Below are 21,216 nucleotides of genomic sequence, written 5' to 3' on the forward strand. Positions count from 1 at the left end.
GCAGATGTGCCAACTCTAAAGATGGCAGAAGATGCAGGGCACTGGGCCCGAGCCTTTGCTCTCGGAAGGGTTGCTGGCAGGCGGCAGGAGAGCGTTCCTCACGTTTTTTCTCTGAGCAACCTGTGAGTATGACCGTGTGGTAAGTGCTAGTGGAATAACTTTAAGTATTTCTTACTCTTTTTGGGCTGCAGCACTGCTGGGAGGTGGCTCCTCTGCTCCCCTCCCTGCAGAAGCCGCCAGTTCCAATGAGCGCGGTTTTCTGGTGAAAAGCAGCGGCTTGGTCTCTCCTCCGAATGAAACGGCCTCGAACGGGCGAGCTGGCTCCTGGGCTGCCTGACCAGCCTTCGCTCGGGGAACGCGGAGCCCCGCTGCTCCTCTCCCTGCGCCAGCAGTAGCGGCGCATCGCGGCCGTGCGGGCCTTGCCCTGCCGCACACCCCTCGCTGCTGCTCTGCAAACTAAACGCAGCCGGGGCCGGGCAGCCCGGCAGGACAGAGCGGGGGCTCCTGCGGGCCGCGCGTAGCGAGCGGGCGGCGACGGGAGACGCCTGGGCCGGGCGCGGCTCTACTGGAGGCGGGGCCTGGGCGCTGAGGTGAGGTGGGGGGGGAAGAGGCGGGAAGGGCAGAGCGGTTTTCCCAGGGTCCCTGTGAGCGCCCGGCCTGCGCCGGGGCTGGCCGCTGGGCAGGGCCGTGCGGAGCGGGAGCTGTTGTGCGAGGCACGGGGCTTCCTCCGGCCGCGCCGGGGTGTGTCAGGAGCTGCGGGGCGGGGAGGAGCCGGGAGCCCTGCAGCAGCCTCAGCTCGAGTCCCGGCCGATGGGCACTGGGAATAGTTGCCAACGAGACAAAGCAGGTGGTTGCCGGTTTCCTTGTCGTGCTTGGGGTGACGGCTTGTTCAGGGGGTTGCTGCTGCGAGCTGTCAGTAAAAGGCCGTGCTCCTAGTTGGTATTTGAAAGTGAAGTAGTTTGGAGCACAGTAGTCTCCCGTGTTTCCCTCAGCTTTCGTCTTCCTCCTAGCACGTCTTGTGAGAAGGGACCGGGTTAAAGGCAAAGGTACGTCTGTGTAAGGGGAAGCCAAATGAAATCTGCCCATTGAAAGGCAGCTGGACTGGGGAAATGAGAGATGGAACTTGAGCTGTATGTGTAGAACCACATGCTGCTCCTCCTCAGAGGGCTGGTGGTCATGAGAGGAGACAGCTGTGGTCATGGGGCCGTCTCTCTGAGACGCCCGCCGTGTGTATTCAAGGGGAAGAGTACAGTGTTTAGGTTGGCCATTCTTTGTCCTGTTTGCCTTCAAAGTTTCTCAACTCTTTCTGTTTTAATCCAGTATTTTTTCACACTAACCTGTTTTGTAGGGCTTAAGGTCGCTGTATTTTGTGTCTGAGGGAATTGGATGGTTGAAATGATTTGAAAGGATTTGCTGAGGGATTTTCCAGCCCGCACAGAGAGCAGGATGAGTGCAGGTCATTGTATCTTTCTGGGTGGCTTAACCTTTTTCAGTTGTAAATAATGATTTAGAAGTACAATCAGCTCCATGATATCCTGACAAGCAACTCTTGGTCTTTGTGCCTCTGTGCCTGCAGTGACAGGATTCCCCTAGTTCCAGCAGTGTCTGAGCACCTTATGACTAACCACATGTGAAAGAATACAGTGTCTGGAGAAAAGTTGCTCAGTTACTGTGTGGCTGGCTTCTCCTGAGTTTTTGTTTTGTGTTATAAGACCATTTGAAGCTGTTTGGGAAGTCCATAAGACTCCCAGAAAGCAAGGAACTTTAACATAGTGGTTGGAATTGATGATCTTAATGGTCTTTTCCAACCTAAACAATTCCATGATTCCCGTCTCTTGTGGTAATTTTGATTAAATTATTTTGCTTAAATGAACATCTTAGTTTTGGCAGATTTCTGGTTGGTGAACCTAACTTCTGCCTCATGTGCTTTGTGCTGTGTGCTGGAGCAGATGGCCGTAGGCTGGTTCGCTTAGTGCCAAGTAGGCTCGTGTTGGTCTGCCTGTATCCGTGCCAAGCACAACACTTTGCACTACTGCTTTCTTTAATGTCAGACACAAGTTAGGATTGACCCTGTGTGTCGCAAAGCCTCTTCTCGCTTTGGATTTATCAGTTTTTCCAGTAGGGAAAGAGAGGCATAAGCATTTGCTGGGATGCTGAGCACAGAAAAGGGGTTTTGCTTGCAGGCTGGGCTTAAACCTGTCACTAGGGTCTCCTCAGCCAAGGGGCTGCTGCCGAGGGGGGTGCCGGTGAGAGGGCTCTCCCTGCATCATGCTGGGTTTGGTGCAGGAGGTGTGGGGGTTTGCTGTTGGGAAAGAGGAGGACCAGCCGCGCTTCCTCTCCAAGCTGTCTTGGCTTGTGGCTCCCCCGTACTCCATAGTTTGAACTCTCAGATAACTACTACCATAATCAGGTGAAACGATTTCTGGGCCACTTGTTTAATTTGTATAGCTTGTGTTACAGTCTCTTTCGTGACTGAGGTACTTGTATTGAAGTATTTAGACCTATATAGTGAGCAGAGCATTCAGAGGTCAGCGAAGAGCCGAAGCAGCAGCCAATTGGCTGCTGCTGACTTACAGCTGTGCTGACTTACAGCCAGCTAGCACCCTAGCTCACAAAAAGCTTGTATCCATACTCATTTTGGGTGCCAATGGGTCACAGTCACCTGTCTGTGGAGTGGCATCTCCTCTGCCTCCAGAGCAGCTGAAAACTGCACCATTCTTCGTGCAAGGCTGTACGTTAAAGAGGTACTGAGCACGTGCAACCGTACAGGGCCCATATCTGCTGAGCAACCCTAGAGACGGAGCCCAGAAATCTGTGGCCTCCACTCTGCCCTAAATTCTGGCCTTGGGTAAGGTCAGCTAGAGCGGGACAAGGACCCCAGCAGCTCCAGCACCCCATCAGCAACCAGCATGGTGCCCAATAGAGACCCCCAAGTGCACCATAGGAGCCCCCATGTACCCCATAGGGCTCCCATTACCGCCCCACACCCATAAGTACCCCACCACCAACTGGTATTTTACTCTCGTTCCTTTTTATTAATAGTTTTCCACTTTTATTCGAGTTTTATTTAGGCTTATTCACTTTTATTAATTTTCATTAGATTTTTATTAATTCATGATAACTTTATTCACTCGTATTTGCTTTTTATTGATTTTACTCTTTTTTTAGTCAGTTTTATTTGCTTTTTATTCGTTTTTTAGTCACTTTTGGTTACTTTTTATTCACTTTTATTCAGGTTTTATTCAGGTCGATTCACTTTTTTTATTCATTTTTAACCACTCTATGATGAGTCTGGGCTGGTGGCAGGGCTGGAGGGGTTGGGGTGAGCCCAAGGCGTGCCCAGGGATGTAGTTGTTAGAGGAGAGCTAATAAATGGTGTGTTCTCATCTAGGGGCGGGCCTAATGGAGGGCTGGGGGTGAGGTTAATAAGGGGGGGGGGGGTGACGGGGAGCGTGGCTTGAGCGGGGGCAGGGTCTCGGCTGTGCGCAGGGGCAGGGTTGGGGGGGGTGTTTTAGGGAGGGACTGTGACGAGCTAGCGGGGGGGGGGCTTGTCTGGGGGCGGGGTTACTGAAGGACCGGGGGATTCAGGACATCCCTCCCATTCCCCCATCACGCTGCCAGACCCAGTGTTTTTCTGCATCTCCATCCTCCTTCCGGTCCTTATTTTTTGGTTTTCTGTCCTGCCCCTACTGCCTCTTTCTGCTGCCTCTCTCTGCTGCTCCTTTCTCCACCTCTGTCGGGTGCCCTGTCCCCGTCTTTGTCTCACCACCCTCTTACCGGAGCTGGCGACCAACTGTCCGTTCCCTGCCGGAGCGACCAGAGCGGCTTGGCGAACGACTGCTGTCCCGGGGACAGACCCGGCGTTCCAGAGCACGCTCGGTCGTGCAACTCGTTACGTGCCGTGACTAAATAAATACTACTCGTTGTTGTTCTTCTTCTGCGTCTACTTCTGTTGCCGCTTTTACCATTGCTTCTGCTTGTTCCTGTAGTTTTAGTGATTCTTCTGATTCTGCTGTTTCATTTCTGTTTCTGCTTCTGATCAGCTCTTATGTCGCCGCCTGCTCAGAGCAGAAGGAGATCGCGATCTTGGTGAGACTTACTGCTTTGCGTGTGAGGCTCCCGTTGTCTCTCACGGCTCACACCTGCTGTAGAGGTTACCCAAGCTCCTCTCCCTCCCTCCGGACACCTTCAATTCCCTGCGGCAGACACTAGAGGTCAGTGCAGACTTGGCTATGGACACGCTGTTCCCGGGAAGGAGAAGTGGAAGGAGAGCAGGGAAAGTCCTCGCTGATTTACAGTCTGTAGGCTTGTAAATCCATTCCACAAAACTGGAGAGCGCTGCTCAGAGAGCCATTACTCCGACGGAGTTTTAGCTAGGTAAGCAAGGGTGGATAGCCACAACCGAGATAAAAACTGAGGAAAGATCAAAGCAGTTTTCGTGGGGTTTATGGGTTTATGCTTCTTGGTTTCACTTCCCAGCATCTCCCGAAGCCTTTCTTCTCTCCCTGCTTACTGCCCTTTCATCTGCCTCCCTGTTTCTGCCCGGCAGGCGAGTGCTCGCTGACCTACCAGCCTCGAGCATGACTTGGGAGGTCAACCAGCTTTTCTTTCATCCCCAAAAAACCCTGTTGCATTATTTCAGCTGTGAGACAACTTTCGATATCGATTCTCTTAGCTGGTGAGATTTAGATCCTTTGCAGAAGCTGGGCTCGAGTTTCTCCTTCTCTGTTAAAAGCATCTCTGGGTAGCTGTGTTGGCTCAGCAAGGCTCTGGTGTCCAAAGTGCTGATTCAGGGGTGCTGGGTCCAAGAGAAACAGTTGAGAAGGGGCTTTCCTTGGGGTGGGAGGGCTCATCTCCCCAAAAACATTCATATTGCAGAGATGTGGTTCCTTCTCGGTGGAGACCTGGATTTCCCCTCCTGACCATGTGCACTTGTACTCACTGCTAGAGAACACTTGCTCTTGGCTAGCTTTTTTTTAAGATATAACTATTCCTACAGTGGCTTGTGGGTGAAATAAAGAGCATTTTCCTTCAGCAGCCATGGCTGGATGTGACCAAGATGTCTGGGGAGGTGGGATGACCCCACTCACCATGTGTAATCCCAACCCCACAACCATTTCCCACGTATCTCATCCCTCTCCTTCCCTGCCTCCCACCCTTGCAGACCCATGATACCCTCAAGAACAGCCCCTCAGCGGTGTTTAACCCTGGCAGGATGGCAAGCATTCATCTCTGCCTGTCTGTGGCTGGGACCTTCACTCCCTCCCCTGCCCCAACACACGGCTCTTCCAAAAGTAGCACATTTTGGTGCTCCAGGCTGCACTCACATGTACATTGCCTTGCTGCCAGAGGGCCTAGGACTTGGTGTGGCATTGGTAGATGTGGCAGGCAGAAATGCTGGCCACACAGGGCTAGCAAAGCTCTTCCTCCTTGACCATGTCACTTAAACAGAACCAGCTCTTTTGAGCGGATGTTGGTGCAGGCAGCTGTGCATTGCAAGGACTACTGCTCTGGTGGCTTCTCTGCATCTCTTCAGAGTGGGACTGTGGCTCATCTTGTGGTCCATCTGGCTGGGCATCCTACCTTGCTGGCTTCCTGTCCTAAGGATGGGATAGCTCATCCCAGACTGTGAACGCGCCAGGCTGTGGTCTCTGTGTGCAATTCCCACTTGGAGAAGAGGGTCCTGTGGGCAGTGGGGATTTGCAAACCCTTCATCTAATGTGTATCACCTTCAGGTTACTTAATCAGACTGGACCTCATCAGGTGAGACCCGTTGAGGTGGGGAGCTGGAGGTCATGTGTGGTTGGTGAGCTTTGCAAGCAGTGTGGATAAACTTAATGTTACTCGGTCAGATGGGAAATGTCAAGCTGCTGCAAGCATAGATCTGTTAATATCGACCGCTTTGAAGAGGTGGAAGACAGCAGAAACAAATGTCATATATACTGTGGCAATCAAACCCAGATAGCCTGGAAAGAGAGGACATTTATTGGGAAATGAGTCACTAAGATACATGGGAGATACATAAGCAAAGGGGTGACCTGAGACATAGAGAAGGTTGATTGTTGTGGTTGAGGAAGCTTGTGTCAAGCTAGAAATAAAGAGGTGGTTCTTTTCTAAAGATGAGCTACTGTCTTCTGACTTAGCCAGTAGAAAATGGGTCAAGACTGTATTTAGCTCTACCAGAAGCAATAGTTACGGGTTATTCTGCAAGGCAAATAATGTGGAGACAGCTCAGTTACTGACTCAACTAAAATGGAAAAACAAGAAATAAAAAATAACAATTTAACCAAGCCTGCCAGCTTCTAGCTGCATATATTGAGATGCCAAACTCTGAAAAGAAAGGGAGAAGACCTTGCAGTAATGCTTCTTAGGAGATTGGTGGTAGGACTCTTGCTAAGTATTTGCTGAAATAAGTTACCCAAATACAATGTAATTCAGCTCAAGCACATTAAAAATGTGCCTTCAGGAGGCTGCTTCCTCAGGCACGGAGGGGAAATGTGCTTGCATACCAGTGTCTTTGTTGTATTTCTGGCCTTTGTGGCGTTTCTGGTACCTCTTTCCTCCTTGTTGTGTGCAGAAAGGTCCAACTGTGAAAGCTTGCGTGACTCCTTCCATATCTTTGCAGTCCCCTGGGTCTAATTCCTTTTTCCAGTCTCCAGCAAGTGCTGCAATTGCTGACATAGGTGCAGAGACAGCTACAACCTTGATCTCAATTCCCAGCCTCCCACTGGCACCGTGGGCTCGGCTGGATCATGGGTGCTGTGGGACAAGTAGGCAATGTAATCCTGCCACTCTGGTTTAGCTTCTTCTCTTCAGCATCCATTGTGTAAGTCTCCTGAAGTGCTGGAGTATCCTTTTTCTATTCCAGAGAAACATGCTGGCAGTTGGTAGAAGCTTTCCATCTTGTAAAGCGCAGGCTAGCTCAAGCTGGGGGAGTTTCCATGAGCCTGTTTTGGTCCAGTCATTGCAATTAGACCTGGGCCACTTCTTCACTAGCCTGAGAATGAAGTGCTAAAAGGAAGAGTCCTTCCTCCAAGCCAGCAGCAATGTGGACATCGGGTTGAGGTTGCACCAACTGCACAACTAGAGCAGCAAGGCCATGTCCCGCTGGCACTCCTTGCTTACAATGAACCAGCTTGTGATTTATTGGCTCCCTCCCTGCCACAGCCTGACTTTGTTTCAATTAATCGTTGGCTTGCTCCCATGCTGGGGTGGGTTGAGCCATTGCACGAAGCCCCTATGCAAATCACTAACAGTGCTCATTTGGTGGCACCTGTAGCGTCTAGACCAGTTCCTGCGCCTGCATGCAAACATGTGGAGAGGGAGCTGGGGCCCATGGCCGGGTCACTGACACTGATGCCACTCTCTGGTGGAGCCCTTGGGTTTCGTTCCTGCTTCACATCTTCCATGCCGAGTGGGGTGGCTCTTCCTGCTTTTCCAACGTGCCTTTGAGGAATAATGCTGCTTCTCTGCTTCAAGTTAGGTTTATTTCTTGCAGTGCCTAAAGGGGCCGACAAGAAATCTGGACAGGGACTTTTTACAGGGACATGTAGTGACAGGACAAGGGGTAATGGCTTTAAACTGACAAAGGGGAAATTTAGATTAGACATTAGGAAGAAATTATTTACTATGAGGGTGGTGAGGCGCTGTCACAGGGTGCCCAGAGAAGCTGTGGCTTCCCCGTCCCTGGCGGTGTTCAAGGCCAGGTTAGATGGGGCTTGGAACCTTGGAAGGTGTCCCTGCCCATGGCAGGGGGTTGGAACTGGATGAGCTTTAAGGTCTCTTCCAACCCAAACCAGTCTGTGATTCTGCGATTTCAGATTAGCTCATATTCAAAACAAATCAAGAGCTTCAGGAGAAGTGTGAGGGTGCTGGGTGTTCCTCCAGTGTGTTTTTCTAGCAGCAAGTGCAAATGAGCACAGCAGGCTGGGGATTTTCTCCTGCACTTGCTTGGGGCCATTTGCATCCCTGGGGTGGACAGGATGTCCCAGACACTGTCCCTGTTCTGGGGCTGGGTGGCATGTTCTGACACGCTGCTGAACATGTACTATTGCTTTTGCTTCGGCAGAAAGCACCTGCTTGCTGCTCCGTAGAGGTCCTATGGCTCAGCATTGACCAGGGAGTCAGGAATACTGAATTCATATTTCTTAAGTTTCCCTGAATTTCTCTCACCCTGATTGATCTTTCGTTCTTGCTCTGAGCTCTTCTCCTTCCTCCTTATCCATTCTCTTTCAAAGCTCCCTCTTACTGTATTCCCTTTCTCTAGCCCTCAGGCAAACCAGATACTCGAGCCTTGCTTTTAAAGATGTCCGCAGTAGGTTTTTCATCTGCTTGCAGGTAGGTAGAGCAGAAGTGTCATCACAGTACTCTGGTATCTCCAAAAATGAGCCAAAAATTAGATTGTGTCCCTGTGCCATGTCACCAGCAAGTCTGTGACCTTCACTCAGGGACAGTGAGCTCCACGCCTTCGCTCAGCAAGTGACAGTGAGCTCAATAGGTGATTTGAAAAACTTAATTTTGGACTGATTCGTTAGGCTTTGGCTAATTCTCGTTCTCTCATGTTGAAATTTCACTTCTATACCTGGTATGTGCTGCAGTAAGCACCATCTGTTCTGCATCTGAGCACAAATAAAACTCCACCAAGCTCCACCATCCAAGCTGGCAACCACCAGCACAGAGCCTTGGAGACCCACATGTCCTGGTCAGTCCTTCCCTCCCACTGGGCTGTACCCGTGCGTCTGTGTTATTTTCGGCAGATTTGGGCTAGTAATTTTTTGGGAGAAAGCAAGGCCAGTTGTATAAAGGGAATGATTCTTCCTAAAATGCAACCAGGAGAAGGCACATTAAGGTTAAAAATGGCTAAAGAAGCTCTTTTCATGTGTGAGTAAATGAACACAGGCTGTTTTGGGAATGTGTTTTCGAGGTGTAGGAGGCACAAGGGGACGGAGAACATCCCAATAGGGCTGGAAGGAGCCCTGGGCTGGAAATTGGGCACTGCGTGAAGCGTCTGAGTCACATTTTTGTATGATAAGACAGAAACCATCGCTGTGCTTGGGTCCTGGGAGCCTCTGCCTGGGTTATTGCGTGCTGCTGGAATAGGTGTGGGTTTTGGGTGTCTCAGGTTTCAGCAGGAAACATCTTTATCTTTGAAGCAGATGATGGGCCACAAACCACAGCAGTGTCAATTCACTGCAGCTGGGGCTTTTTTGGGGGTAATTTAGAAACAAACCAAGCCCCAGTTTTCATATCACTTGCCAGGAGCACTGGGTGAGCTGTGAAACAGGAGGGGTGTGCTGAAAGTTCACTTCGTTCAGAGCAAACCCGGTGGTTTCAGCGTGGCTGAGAGGTTTGTCCATCCTGCTCAAACATGGAAAAGGTACTTTTGTTACTTGTTTTGCTTCTCCTCCACTCAGCTCAGGTCATTTCCTACTCACCTCTGAACATGGTCTGTAACTGCTTTGCTGTTACAGGCCAAGTTCTCCCTCATCCCTGGCTCATATGTTTGGAGATGCTGTGGCAGGTTTTCCTGTCATCTTTGAGAGGGGGCTCAGGTGTGTACAACCTCTGGTTTCCCTCTGCCAAAAAACATGAGCTCTTCTCTTCTTTCCACTCACGGCTCACCTACATCCCCTCTCATTTCCCATCACCTATTTTTCAGTGTCTTGAAGGAAGTCTTTGACCTCTCTGAACTAACCTGAGGCTTTCTATGGCTTGATGCCACTAAATTACATGGGTTTGAGTGGTTTAATGGCTGCAGAAGCACAGCAAAGCCATGCAGCAGAGCAATTCTTCCCTACCACGGTCATAGAAACACAGAATTCCAGGCTGGTTTGGGCCAGAACGAACCTTAAAGCTCATCCAGTTCCACCCCTCTGCCGTGGGCAGGGGCACCTTCCACTAGAGCAGGTTGCTCCAAGCCCCTGTGTCCAACCTGGCCTTGAACACTGCCAGGGATGGGGCAGCCACAGCTTCTCTGGGCACCCTGTGCCAGCGCCTCAGCACCCTCACAGGGAAGAACTTCTGCCTAAGGTCTAATCTAAATCTATCCTGTGTCAGCTTGAAGCCATTCGCTTTAAAGTCATTGCCTTTGGGAGGTATTTGCACTGCATTTATATAGGGCTCTGATTTAGGTACCAAGGGAAGGGTGTCTGGAGGATCTAGTGAGTGTAAAAAAAAAAAAAAAAAACACCATGAAAAATCTAATAAAAATCACAGAATTAAAAAAGGACTCACATCAAACGCTTGCCTGCAAAGGTATTTCCTGCTGCAGGAAATACAGAAACTGTTAGGATAGTTGTAACATGTTTCTGTTGGCCTGGATAAGTCCACAGATGAATACATGAAGTCTGAATTACTGGCATCCGGGAAGTGGTTAGTTTATAAAGAGTCACAGGCTAGATCCTTCTCCCTTCTCAGAATGACCACTCAGCATGCACAAGTATTAACTGCCCGCAAGAACTGCAAGCTTTTCCTTTCTGAGAAGACACCGCAATGTCCATCCATGTACTCAGTAGTCATACATCGAAACCACTGTGACTACTATCAAGACGGTTCAGAAACCCTGGGATTACAGTATCTCTGACAGGTTCTCCTTTCTCTCCACATTTATTTCACTGTTCTTCCCCAAAGCAGAAACTTGTAGCAGCTTGAGGACTAGCTAATATATGTCTTGTGGGGCAATGTGTTGGGGATTCACCAAACTACCGGGGCGATGGGGGAAACCCAAATGCATCACTTCGGAGATGGAGCCAGGGCTGGGCTTCGCTATGAAAATCTGTGTCTAGGTATGAATCAAGGGAGTACATCTGAAAAGGCACCACTGATTATGCTTGCTTCATCTTCACAGCCACGTAGGCAATGACTTCATGCCACTCCACTACCCGAAATCACAGAGCTGAGCCTGTGCTTTGGGTTGTCTTTCTAGCAGCATCCATGGGGCAGGCCAAGAGGCACCATTGGGCAGCACTGCTGTTGCAGCATGGCTATTGCTTCCCTGCATCCCCAGGGCTGACTTCTCCTACTTGGAGGGGAGCTGCTGCCAAGGCCACCTCTGCAGAGGGGACAACTTTCTCGGTGCTGTGAGGAAGAGGAGGCACTGCTGTCCTTCCCCCCCCCGGGACGTGAGGGTTTCATCCTGTGTGCAAAGTGAGTTGATGAGCACCATGATGGGGCTTGGAGCAACCTGCTCTAGTGGAAGGTGTCCCTGCCTGTGGCAGGGGGTTGGAACTAGATGAGCTTTAAGGTCCTTTCCAACTCTAACCATTCTGTGATTCCATGACTGTCATGGAAGAAGCATTGCAAGGTTGGGCATAAAGCAACATGTCAGCACAAAACTGCACATCCGTAAAGGAGGCATCTGGGGTCTTGTATAGGTCTGGGGACCAACACATTCCCCAGGTTGAAACTGAGGTCGCTGTGGCTGAACTGCTTGTCCAGGACCCCTCTAAAGCCACCTCTCTAAATCTATCTAGCCAAAACATGGTTCTGTAGCTCCCACTTCTCTCATGGGTAGACAGGAGATGGACACCTGCCCTGTAGCCACAAATCCGGGTGTCATCTCACGCACGAGTTATCTTAGTCTGTCCATTGCATGTCTCCCAGGGGTAGATTCTTCCTGTACTGGTTTCCTTAAGTGCTGCCAGCAGTGGTGTTAGTTTCCCTTGGTCATGGAAGAGCCACACTTGGAGCATGCCCCAGCTCTGTCCTCTGCGCCTTGCAGCTCTGGGGAAAGTTGCTTTCACTTCTCTTGGTTTTCCCCAGCTACAGAAGCAGGAGCGTTTTGAAGTCATGAATTTCAGAAAGATGCTGAAACTTCTTTGGTGCCTCTATAGCACCGTATGTGACCTGTTATCTCTCCTGGTAAATCCCTGCCTTCCCCACTGTTTTGCAGACTTTCCTTTGAAGAGATCCATGACCCAGCAAAACCATTTAAACCAGTCCTGGGTTGGGCTGCTTCTAACAGCTCTCTGCAGGGAGATTGAGAACTTTGAGAGTATTGAACGAAATACAGTTTTAAAGCCATCTCCTTTTCCACTGCCGTAGCAGCAAGGCTCTCATTCCCTCCATAGGATTTTGGCAGTAGCTCATTCAAATTGTCCCTGGCCTCTCTGCAACCCCGATGTACAGGGAATTAAATTCTTCCCTCATCCGTTTTTGACCATTCTCTCTTGAACAAGGTCTTTATAAAGACTTTTGGACCTATCTCAGAGGGAAAACAAGTTTCAAAGAGGAAGAGGAGAGCTTATGGTTTGAATGGAAGGCTTTTTTTTGCCCTTCACCATTTTGCTACTCTATAAAATGCTGATGTGATTTGAAAACTCCAAATTACAATGTAATCACACAATTACATCATTTTTCTTCTGCCCTCTTCCTTCCTCCTTGCCTCGCTATTGTGGCTGCGTGTCCCCACTTCCCCTTTTGCTTCCTGGCTGGTGACTTTGCTTTATTCAGGGCAGCCCCCATCCCACTAAAACCCATGTGAGACCCAAAGATGTCTCTCAGTACTAACCCCCTGTGTGCCAAAATGCTTTACTTCAGTTCTTCAATGGCTCATTTTGAGAGAAACCCAAAAAATGCTATGAAATGTGTGGAGGAGCAAGTGCCAACCGACGGTCCGCCGAAATGGGCAAGTTTATTCCCTTGTGTGTAAAGCTTGGAGGACAGTGCCAGAATAAAGCCTTAAAGCCTTGTGGACACGTGGCTCTACAGCACTGTAAGGGTGTGCACAGTCTGACCTCTTCCTTTCCACATGCTCCTACAGCTTCTCACTGCCACGTACACATCTACTTTAGTGTCGTCAATTTTCCCACTACCGTTTGATTATCCCTGCCGTGAATGATAGAATCCCAGACTGGTTTGGGTTGGAAGGGGCCTTTAAAGCTCATCCAGTTCCAACCCCCTGCCATGGGCAGGGACACCTTCCACTAGAGCAGGTTGCTCCAAGCCCCTGTGTCCAACCTGGCCTTGAACACTGCCAGGGATGGGGCAGCCACAGCTTCTCTGGGCAACCTGTGCCAGCACCTCACCACCCTCACAGGGAAGAACTTCTTCCTTATATCTAACCTGAACTTGCCCTGTTTAAGTTTGAACCCATTGCCCCTTGTCGTATCACTACAGTCCTTAAGGAAGAGTCTCTCTCCAGCATCCTTGTAGGCCCCCTTCAGATACTGGAAGGCTGCTCTGAGGTCTCCACGCAGCTTCTCTTCTCCAGGCTGAACAGCCCCAACTTTCTCAGCCTGTCTTCATATGCGAGGTGCTCCAGCCCCTTACCATCCTCAGAGCCCTCCTATGGACTTGCTCCAACAATTCCATGCCCTTCTGATGCTGGGGACAGCAGAATGATGTTGAACTGGCTCACTGACTGCATAGCACATTGTGCCCCATAGCTGGTAACATCATAAAAAGCTGATCTTCCTCGAAACAGCAGTCAGGACACTTCTAACTAAACCCTGACTATTTTAGGTCCGAAGTGCTGTAATGGGATCCTAAATAGAGCAAAACAAGAAGATTCCTTCTCCCTCCAGTCCCATTACTGCTCAGGTCTTGCCCTCACTAGACCCCGAGTCCATCCCAGCCCTGTTCCTTTCCCTGCTGCCATTCTCCAGCATCCATCAGTGTTTCACTCCCAGGCTGCTGGTACCAGGAAACTGTTGCTGATCAATGTGCACATCAGCACTTAGCCATACATATGCAGAGATGCAGGAATAACTGGCTTTTTGCTACTGTACCAGTCATCTCTTGACTTTCCTGGGTGTTTAGTATGTCACTGTACAAGCAAGATTTGAAGGGTCAGAGTGGAAATGTATAGCAGAGATCTTTATTTTTCCATGGTTCGGTGCTAGGCAATTTTGCTGATGTAAGAGGTAGCAAAAATAGCGTGGGGGAATTAGAGCCCTAAGAAAGAAATATGTAAATATCTGAGTGCAGTGAAAAAACCCGGCTTGCCCCAGGTTTGTGCTTTGGTTTCATTCAGGGGTCTTTGTGTGGTTGAGGGGTGAATGCTAAGGGAGCGAAAGGTGACGCTTGGACAGACCCAGCTGATCAGAAGCAGGGTGCAGGGAAGGTGACGTGGGGACTCCAAACATGCGCTTTGTCCCGATGTCTGGTTTTCATCGGCGATGGGGTAAATTCAGTTTCCGACCCGGCTGTGGGAGGCATCTGAGAAATTACATCACCTTTCTTCACGGTCCACTGATCAGATGTGACTGATGAAGCTTGAATCTTGCTGCTTGTGTCAGAGCACAACCCTCCTGAATAAATAGGGGTGTTCTTCACCCGGTTCCTCAGACCTTCTCTGGGGCTGAGCCTGCCACGAGGATGCGAACGCCAGCTGGGATGGGGATGGGAGCCCCAGTGCTCCTGTGGCTGCTGGTGCTGCTGGTGATGTCCCGCTCAGCCCATGCAGGTGAGCTTCTGGTGTCTCTGCAGAGATACCCACGGTGGTCAGCTCCCAGCCTGCCGTGGTCCTCAGGATGGATGGGCATCATCTGCATCCTGCACCAAAAGGGACCCGGGGAAACAGAGGCTCATGCTGTTTAACCCAGGGTTTTTCTCATAGCTGAGGAAAGAGCACGACCATCCTCCTTGGCTAGGTTCAGCTTTCGGGAGCTGTGTGAGAGCGGGGTGCTGAGGTAGAGGCACAGATAACAGTTTCTTACCGTGGTTCCTAAAGCATTGTCAGGGAAAGCATGGGAACTGATAATTTCTTTGTCTCTAATTGATTTGGAGTTGTGGCACCTCTAAATAACTCTGTCTTTGTAACTCTAAATAACTCTGTACCTTCTCTCTTTCCCAGCCATCCTGGAGGTGAATGGAAACCTGAACTGTAGGTGTGTAAAGGCAACCTCAGACTACATTAGTCCGAAGAGATATGAAAGCATTGAGATAAGACCCGTGGGGAGCACCTGCAGGCGTACAGAGATCATGTAAGTGCCAATGGTGGCTCATGGGGTAGAAAGCTGTCTCCTTCGGCTCCCATGGAGCAGCAAGGCCAGCACTGCACCTTTTCTGCTGCATCCACCCTGCTCTCTGCTCCCTTTCTGCAAGCCAAGGCTTTTGAAGCTCGCTCGTGCTTTGGGGCTGAGAAACATCAGGTCATTTCTGGTGGAGGAAATGCACCCGAGTGACATGCCAGAGGTCCTCAGGACCTGAATGGAGCTTCCCAGCAAGGTAGAGTGTGATTTCCTCATGCTGGTGGGGGCTGTTTGCAGTTTGGAGGAAGCGCATCCTCAGACACTAAGGCAGGATGAGCCGTAACCCATTTTTTCACTACCAGTATGAGAGCAGGGAGTAAACTGCGTCTTGGGTCAAGCCCATATCTCTTTACTCCTGTCCAGACTGAAGTAGTGCGTTACACAGATGCCTAAGGTTGTTTTAACTGCTCAGCATTGATATATTTGTAAACCTACAGAGAAAATAGTCTTTGGACAGGCACCTTAGGGCTTGAAGCATGTGTTCCACACAGGAACATGTTGCATCTTGCTTTTTCTTGAGCATCCCATGGCTTCCCTCTGTCTCTGGCAGCTTCCTGTGGCCTGCTGGCACTGTAAATGAAAGCTGAGCGTTGCAGATCAGCACTGGCTGCTCAGATCCCTGCCTTTGGAGCGGACGGCAATGCTCATAAACACTCCTTGCATTTCAGAATTAAGCTAAAAACCTCAGGGAAGGTGTGTGTGAATCCTGATGCCCCTTGGGTAAAGAAGCTGCTGAAGCGTATCGCTAGCACGTAAGTTGCACCGATGAAAACCCTTTTGGCTCAGGTGGCTGTGGACAGCATCCCATCCTATCCTTGGTTCTGGGGAGTACTCGCAGTGCAAAAAAAGGAAAATATGTTGGGGAGGGAATGACGAGATTGGGATTTGCTTATTGTGAGTGCAATAGCGTGTTGCTACTTGGCTGGGAAAGCCATTGTCCTTTGCCATGCCTGGGTTTTTGGCACAGTGTGGGGCAGCTGAGAGACATCCCCATGAGTGATTGCAGAATGCTACAATGGTTTGTATTGGAAGGGACCTTAAAGCTGATCCAGTTCCAACCCCCTGCCACGGGCAGGGACACCTTCCACTAGAGCAGGTTGCTCCAAGCCCCTGTGTCCAACCTGGTCTTGAACCCTGCCAGGGATGGGGCAGCCACAGCTTCTCTGGGCACCCTGTGCCAGCGCCTCAGCACCCTCACAGGGAAGAGCTTCTGCCTAACGTCTAATCTAAATCCCCCCTTTGGTGATGCCTGTCCCAGGAACATGGTGGTGACTTGTCATAGAACCATCGAATGGTCAGGGTTGGAAGGGACCTTAGAGATTACTTCCTTCGGTTGGGGCAGGAGCTTCCTCCCCCAGGACCTGCTTTTCTGTGCGTTCACGTTTCTCCTCCTTCTGCTTTTCACAGGAAGAAAAAATAAGTTTCCTGTGAAGGAAGTTGATGCTCAGAGCCCCGAGGTGGGCTGGCAGATGATGCACAGGAACCTGGTTGCTCCCCACTTTGCCCTCGCTTCCCTCCCTCGTCCCGAAAGTCCCGTGTCCAGCCCCAGCGGCGGCCGCTGCAGGGAGGGCAGCTCACTGATGACCCAGCCCCATGGCAGGTTCTGGAGGTGTTTCCCCCCTGCATTCAGTCCCTGGATGAACGTGAATGTGAACCCTTCATTTCTTTATTCAATCATAGGCTGTAAAGGGGCCGCTCCTGCCTCTGTAGGAACAACTTTGTGACTCTTTCTGTGCAGAGCGCTCATTGACACGGTGTGTCTGTTGTTTTTATTACACAGCGTGGCATGTCCTGGCCTGAGGGCTCAAGTCAAATAAAATTCAGGGTGTTTTCCATTTGTTGTAGTTTCCCTGGATCTCCCAGCCTTGATAAACCCCACCGCTGTAGCCTTCCTGGAGCTCAAATTCCATCTTTTGCATCTGGTGCTCTTGTGTTGATGCTCTTTCATAGATATGCCATAGGCATTAAAATGTGCATTGGAGTATATATCAGGTGAGGTATCTGTGTGAGGTAGGGGAGTGAGGGCAGCACCCAGGTGCATGTCAGGCACAATGACAGCCCCTTTTACACTGAGAAATGAGACAGGAGCAGGGAAAGGTTTGTCCAAGGCAGCAACAGGAGCTGGGACGGGTGTTCCAGCCCTGAACCACCAGCGCTGGTGATGGGGCTGGGGTGTGCAAGCAGTTGAAAGCCTTTTGAAGGCAGTAAGGGCCAATAAGAATCATAGATCACAGACTGGTGACTCTGAATCACAGCTTCTCTGGGCAACCTGTGCCAGGGCCTCACCACCCTCGCAGGGAACAATTGTTTCCTAATGTCTAATCTCAATCTCCCCTCTGTCAGGTTAAAGCAATTCCCCCTTGTCCTGTCCCTACATGTCCTTGTAAAAAGTCCCTCTCCAGCTTTCTTGTCGGCCCCTTTGGGTATTGGAAGACTGTTGTAAGGAAATATAGGGGGTGGGTGCGGGGTCACTTGGCAGAGTTTTGGGATAACCAGTCACAGATGGGAAAGAGCAAAAGCAGACGCCACCAAAGCTCAGGCTGGGGGAAAATCTGGTTGTAGAAGAAATGAGTAATATGCAGATGATAAAAGCACCCTAAAAAACCTCGGGGCTTGTGCAGCTGCGCGGGCTTAAGGACACGCACTGGGACAAAGGACCGATATCTTTACAAGACCTGGCTTCATAGGAAGGGGAAAATGGAACCGGTTTCAGGAAGCCTGGGCCCCCGACGGGCAAAACCCCCAACCCCCCCCGACCCTGGGGCCTCCCGCCGGCGCCGCCTCACTTCTCCTATTTCCCAGCTCAAATAGGGGGATGCTGGTGGTGCCGGGGATGGGGCCGGCATGGCTGTGCGGGCTGCCCTGCTGCTGGGCGTGCTGCTGCTGACCCACCACACTGGGGATGCAGGTGAGGCTCCCCGTGCGTGGGGCTGGAGGATGCTGGGGAGGGTGGGGAGGTTTTCAGAGGTGACATCCCCCTATCCCGACATCCTGATGCCCCTCCGGGGCTCTGTTGCAAGGGGATGTGGTGATCGTGGTGGGACATGGGGGGAGATGCGCTGCCCAACAGCGAGTTTTGGGGGGGGTGGTGGTGGGTTCCGGGGGATGTGCAAGCTGTGTGCCCATCCAGCCCTCCTGGAAGCCAATGGCAACCTGAGCTGCCGCTGTGCCAAGACCACCAGGGCCTTCATCCCACCGTGGAAATACAGCAGCATCGAGGTCCGGCCAGTGGGGAGCAGCTGCCGGCGCCTCGAGGTGGTGTAAGTGCTTCCTGGGGGGAACAAGCGCCCTGCTCCCCCCATTCTCTCTGAATTATTTCAGTTCCACCCTTGATGAGAAGCACAGGGGGGCTCGGCTGCTCCAGCTCCTCTATGTTTTCTAGGATTAAGCTAAAAAGCCTGGAGAGGGTCTGTGTAAATCCTGACACCCCTTGGGTGAAGAAGCTCCTGCAGGACCTCCCTAACCTGTAAGCCTTCTTCAGTCCCAGGTGATAGGGTTTCCCAGCAGGACCAGAGTCATCCTGTGCGCACTGGTCTTCACTTGTTTCTCCCCCCTTCTGCTTTTGGCAGGAGGAAGAAAGAGGCTCCCCACTGAGGAAGCTGCCACCAGTGGGACAGCCAGATGTGCTGGGCCTGAAACTGGTCCTCACCTCCCACGCTGCTGGCTCCTTGTGCAGAGGGGACGATGCTGCTGTGTGATGCCTTGAGCCCCTTTTTCCTTGGCATTTTGTGCATTTAAGCCCTTGAAAATGCCAGTACCCCCTTCCCCACCCTTCCACCATGTGCTGGGTGTCCCCTTCAGGCACAACCTAACACGTCCAATAAAGGTGCAGCTCTCGGTCAGCGTCGCTTGCATCCCTTCTTGCGGCATGCCAGGAGCTTGAGGATGCTCAGGAGAGCAGAGGGGGGCTTACCGCTCTTTCTCCACCAAGAAACATGGGGCAAGCAGGAGGTGTTAGGAGGTGGCCACAGTGGTTTCTGCCTTTGTTGATTGGGGAGGTGGCATGGGCCACCACGTGCGATGGGGAAGCGGCGGCAGGGAAGTCGAAGCATGGGGCAGCTCCTTCCTCCCCCCCGGCATTTCCCAGGCTCTGAAATCCCCGCCTGGGCTGACTATAAAGCAGCCCCACGGCAGCTCGGGGCAGGGGGGTGAGGATGCGGCTGCTGCCGGCGGCGCTGGCCATGGCCCTGCTCATGGGCAACTTGGTGCCGGGTGGTGGTGAGTGACCTTGGGGTGTCCCTCTGTCCCCCTCCAAATCCCTCGGCCGAGGCACTGCGTGGGGCTGAGTGTGGGCTCCTCTAAGCTTTCAGATTTGTTTCTTGCCTATATTTGAGCTTATCAGTTAACCTCAGCGGTTAAACTGGAGGGGATGCTGGGGACTGGGGGGGATTTGCCTGATGGGTTTAAGCCGCTTTTCCTCAAGACCTCTGTGAAATTTGAGTGTGTGGCGGGTGGGCAATGGGTTTAATTCCTAAAATACTGGTTAAGTTTCAAACCTTGAAGCTAAACTCTTTCTGTACGCATGACAAGAAAGCTTTGAGCCCGTGCTGGGAGGGATTAGCTTTGCGTCACCTCTTGCTGCTGCAAACCCCATTAACACAAACCAATGTCCCCACGGGCACCAGGGGCGGGATGGGATCGTGACATGAGGGTGGTGGGGGGCTGAGACCTGGGGATGTTTGGGCTGCTCTTGGGCGCAGGTCTGTCGCTGGAGAGCCTGCTGACCAACATGAGGTGCAAGTGTATCAAATGGACTGCCCAGGTCATCAACCTGGGGCTGATCCTCGCCATCGATGTCACCCCACCGGGTATTCACTGCAGGAGGAAGGAGATCATGTAAGTGGAAAGCTTTGCAAAGCAATCCCTGCTAATTGCATCCTGCCAAGTTGGACGGGGCTTGGAGCAACCACCTCTAGTGGAAGGTGTCCCTGCCTGCGGCAGGAGGCTGAAACCGGATGAGCTTTAAGGTGCCTTCCAACCCAAACTGTTCTATGATTCTATTCTATGATTCTATGACCCAAGGTCGAGGCCTAAAAAATCTCGTCTATCTCCCAGCAAGGGCCACAGGGTGTGCTCATAATCCTGTAGGGAGCGAGAGGGGCTTTCTCTGCAGACAGCAGCCTGGTGAGGAACACTTTGGGGCAGAGGCATGCGTGGGGCTGAGCGGGTCTCATCACCTTGCAGTCTTACCCTGAAGAAAAACAAGAAGGTTTGCGTGGCCCCCGAGGCGCCCTGGATCCAGCTGCTCATCTTCAAGCTGACACAGAGGTACGTGATGCCCAGCGACCGGACAACAAGCATCAAAACACGTTGGCAGGAAGCTCCCTTTTGTCCTGGTGGCTTTGGTTTCATTTCTTTCCTCCCCCCAAAACCTGCAGGAACGTCACCAAGAAAGCAGGAGCGGTGCGGCCGCGGCGGGAAGCGGAGCGGTGGTGCAGAGTCCCTGCCCCATCCCTCCCTGTGTCTGAATACAGTGACCAGTAACCAGCTGGGGTTCGTGGCACAACTCCAGCACTTCTGCTCCTGGGGTTTTGGTGGGGGGCAGGAGCCTTCCCCTGCTCCCTCCTCCAGAAGAAAGGCTTTCCACTTGGGTGCCCACTGTCACCCTCCATTTCGGGTGCTTGCGCTTTTCCTGTGCACGATGGCATGCCATCAATAAATGGATGAACGTGCTTCCCCTGCGGCTGTGGCAGCTCTTTCTGCATGGATCTGTGTCAAAATTGGGATTTTTGCGGTGGAGGAGTTAGACTGGACCATGGCACCATGAAGGCCTCAGCTGCTTTGCCTCAGGGCGCTTCCTAATGCATTGTCTTTCCTCTGCCCCAAGTTTTCCTGCCTTTTCCTGATACCTCCTTGGAGGAGCGGGTTGTGCTATGGGGTGCTGGAGTTGGATGGGGTCTGACCTCTGCAGTTTTGCAAGCACAGGAGAAATACCAGGAGATTTCCCAGTGACCAGCTGAGGATCTCTCTGTGGACCTCCATTTTCCTGGGATGGATGCAGGCATCCTGTGGGGACCCCAGGATGTCCCTTGGCCACATGGACCAAGGCGATGCAGGTGTGATGTGCAGCCCTGTGCAAAATTTACCTAACCATCTCAAAATGTGCCTTGGCCATGCTGGTGGTGGGTGTCTGGGGCCTGAAGGGTGGCTACCCTTCTGAAGATTCCTACCTCTTCAGAAGGGTAGGAATCCAATTTGTGTCACCTCCCCACCACCCTGGGTACCAGAAGTGCATCCCAGAAAC

At 51.5% G+C, this 21,216-nt stretch overlaps 3 protein-coding genes across 5 annotated transcripts; all 3 read left to right on the forward strand.

Moving 5' to 3' along the window:
* Positions 1-304: 304 nt before the first annotated feature.
* Positions 305-16,887, forward strand: LOC115604673 (interleukin-8-like). Of its 3 annotated transcripts, none has more exons than XR_003990369.1 (4): positions 305-590; positions 14,795-14,924; positions 15,641-15,724; positions 16,380-16,887. XR_003990369.1 is itself a non-coding variant. In XM_030477970.1 (4 exons), the coding sequence occupies exons 1-4, from the start codon at positions 811-813 to the stop codon at positions 16,390-16,392; spliced, it is 264 nt and encodes an 87-aa protein (XP_030333830.1). In that variant the 5' UTR covers positions 644-810; the 3' UTR covers positions 16,393-16,887. The 3 variants fall into 3 exon arrangements, 2 of the variants coding, with proteins under 2 accessions (XP_030333830.1, XP_030333829.1); XM_030477970.1 differs by lacking the exon at positions 305-590 and adding an exon at positions 644-847; XM_030477969.1 differs by lacking the exon at positions 305-590 and adding an exon at positions 14,194-14,404.
* A 467-nt stretch (positions 16,888-17,354) lies between these two features.
* LOC115604674 (alveolar macrophage chemotactic factor-like) lies at positions 17,355-18,814 on the forward strand. Its single transcript, XM_030477971.1, has 4 exons — positions 17,355-17,880; positions 18,103-18,232; positions 18,355-18,438; positions 18,542-18,814. Exons 1-4 carry the CDS (start codon positions 17,817-17,819, stop codon positions 18,564-18,566), a joined length of 303 nt encoding a protein of 100 aa, XP_030333831.1. The 5' UTR covers positions 17,355-17,816; the 3' UTR covers positions 18,567-18,814.
* Positions 18,815-19,047: 233 nt separating this feature from the next.
* Positions 19,048-20,646, forward strand: LOC115604672 (C-X-C motif chemokine 2-like). The gene is made up of 4 exons (XM_030477968.1): positions 19,048-19,190; positions 19,673-19,808; positions 20,157-20,240; positions 20,351-20,646. The coding sequence occupies exons 1-4, from the start codon at positions 19,127-19,129 to the stop codon at positions 20,454-20,456; spliced, it is 390 nt and encodes a 129-aa protein (XP_030333828.1). The 5' UTR covers positions 19,048-19,126; the 3' UTR covers positions 20,457-20,646.
* The last annotated feature ends 570 nt before the right edge of the window (positions 20,647-21,216 follow it).

Source organism: Strigops habroptila, chromosome 3 (assembly GCF_004027225.2).
Source record: "Strigops habroptila isolate Jane chromosome 3, bStrHab1.2.pri, whole genome shotgun sequence".
NCBI classification, from domain to species: domain Eukaryota; kingdom Metazoa; phylum Chordata; class Aves; order Psittaciformes; family Psittacidae; genus Strigops; species Strigops habroptila.

Excerpts from the sequence above, each read along its gene's own strand:
- LOC115604674 (XM_030477971.1), top strand. The coding sequence starts at position 17,817 with ATGGCTGTGCGGGCTGCCCTGCTGCTGGGCGTGCTGCTGCTGACCCAC. Across the intron at positions 17,881-18,102 it reads CCACCACACTGGGGATGCAG|CCCTCCTGGAAGCCAATGGC; the intron begins GTGAGGCTCCCC and ends GTGCCCATCCAG. Across the intron at positions 18,233-18,354 it reads TGCCGGCGCCTCGAGGTGGT|GATTAAGCTAAAAAGCCTGG; the intron begins GTAAGTGCTTCC and ends TATGTTTTCTAG.
- LOC115604672 (XM_030477968.1), top strand. The coding sequence starts at position 19,127 with ATGCGGCTGCTGCCGGCGGCGCTGGCCATGGCCCTGCTCATGGGCAAC. Across the intron at positions 19,809-20,156 it reads TGCAGGAGGAAGGAGATCAT|TCTTACCCTGAAGAAAAACA; the intron begins GTAAGTGGAAAG and ends ATCACCTTGCAG. Across the intron at positions 20,241-20,350 it reads ATCTTCAAGCTGACACAGAG|GAACGTCACCAAGAAAGCAG; the intron begins GTACGTGATGCC and ends CAAAACCTGCAG.
- LOC115604673 (XM_030477969.1), top strand. The coding sequence starts at position 14,317 with ATGCGAACGCCAGCTGGGATGGGGATGGGAGCCCCAGTGCTCCTGTGG. Across the intron at positions 14,405-14,794 it reads GTCCCGCTCAGCCCATGCAG|CCATCCTGGAGGTGAATGGA; the intron begins GTGAGCTTCTGG and ends TCTCTTTCCCAG. Across the intron at positions 14,925-15,640 it reads TGCAGGCGTACAGAGATCAT|AATTAAGCTAAAAACCTCAG; the intron begins GTAAGTGCCAAT and ends CTTGCATTTCAG.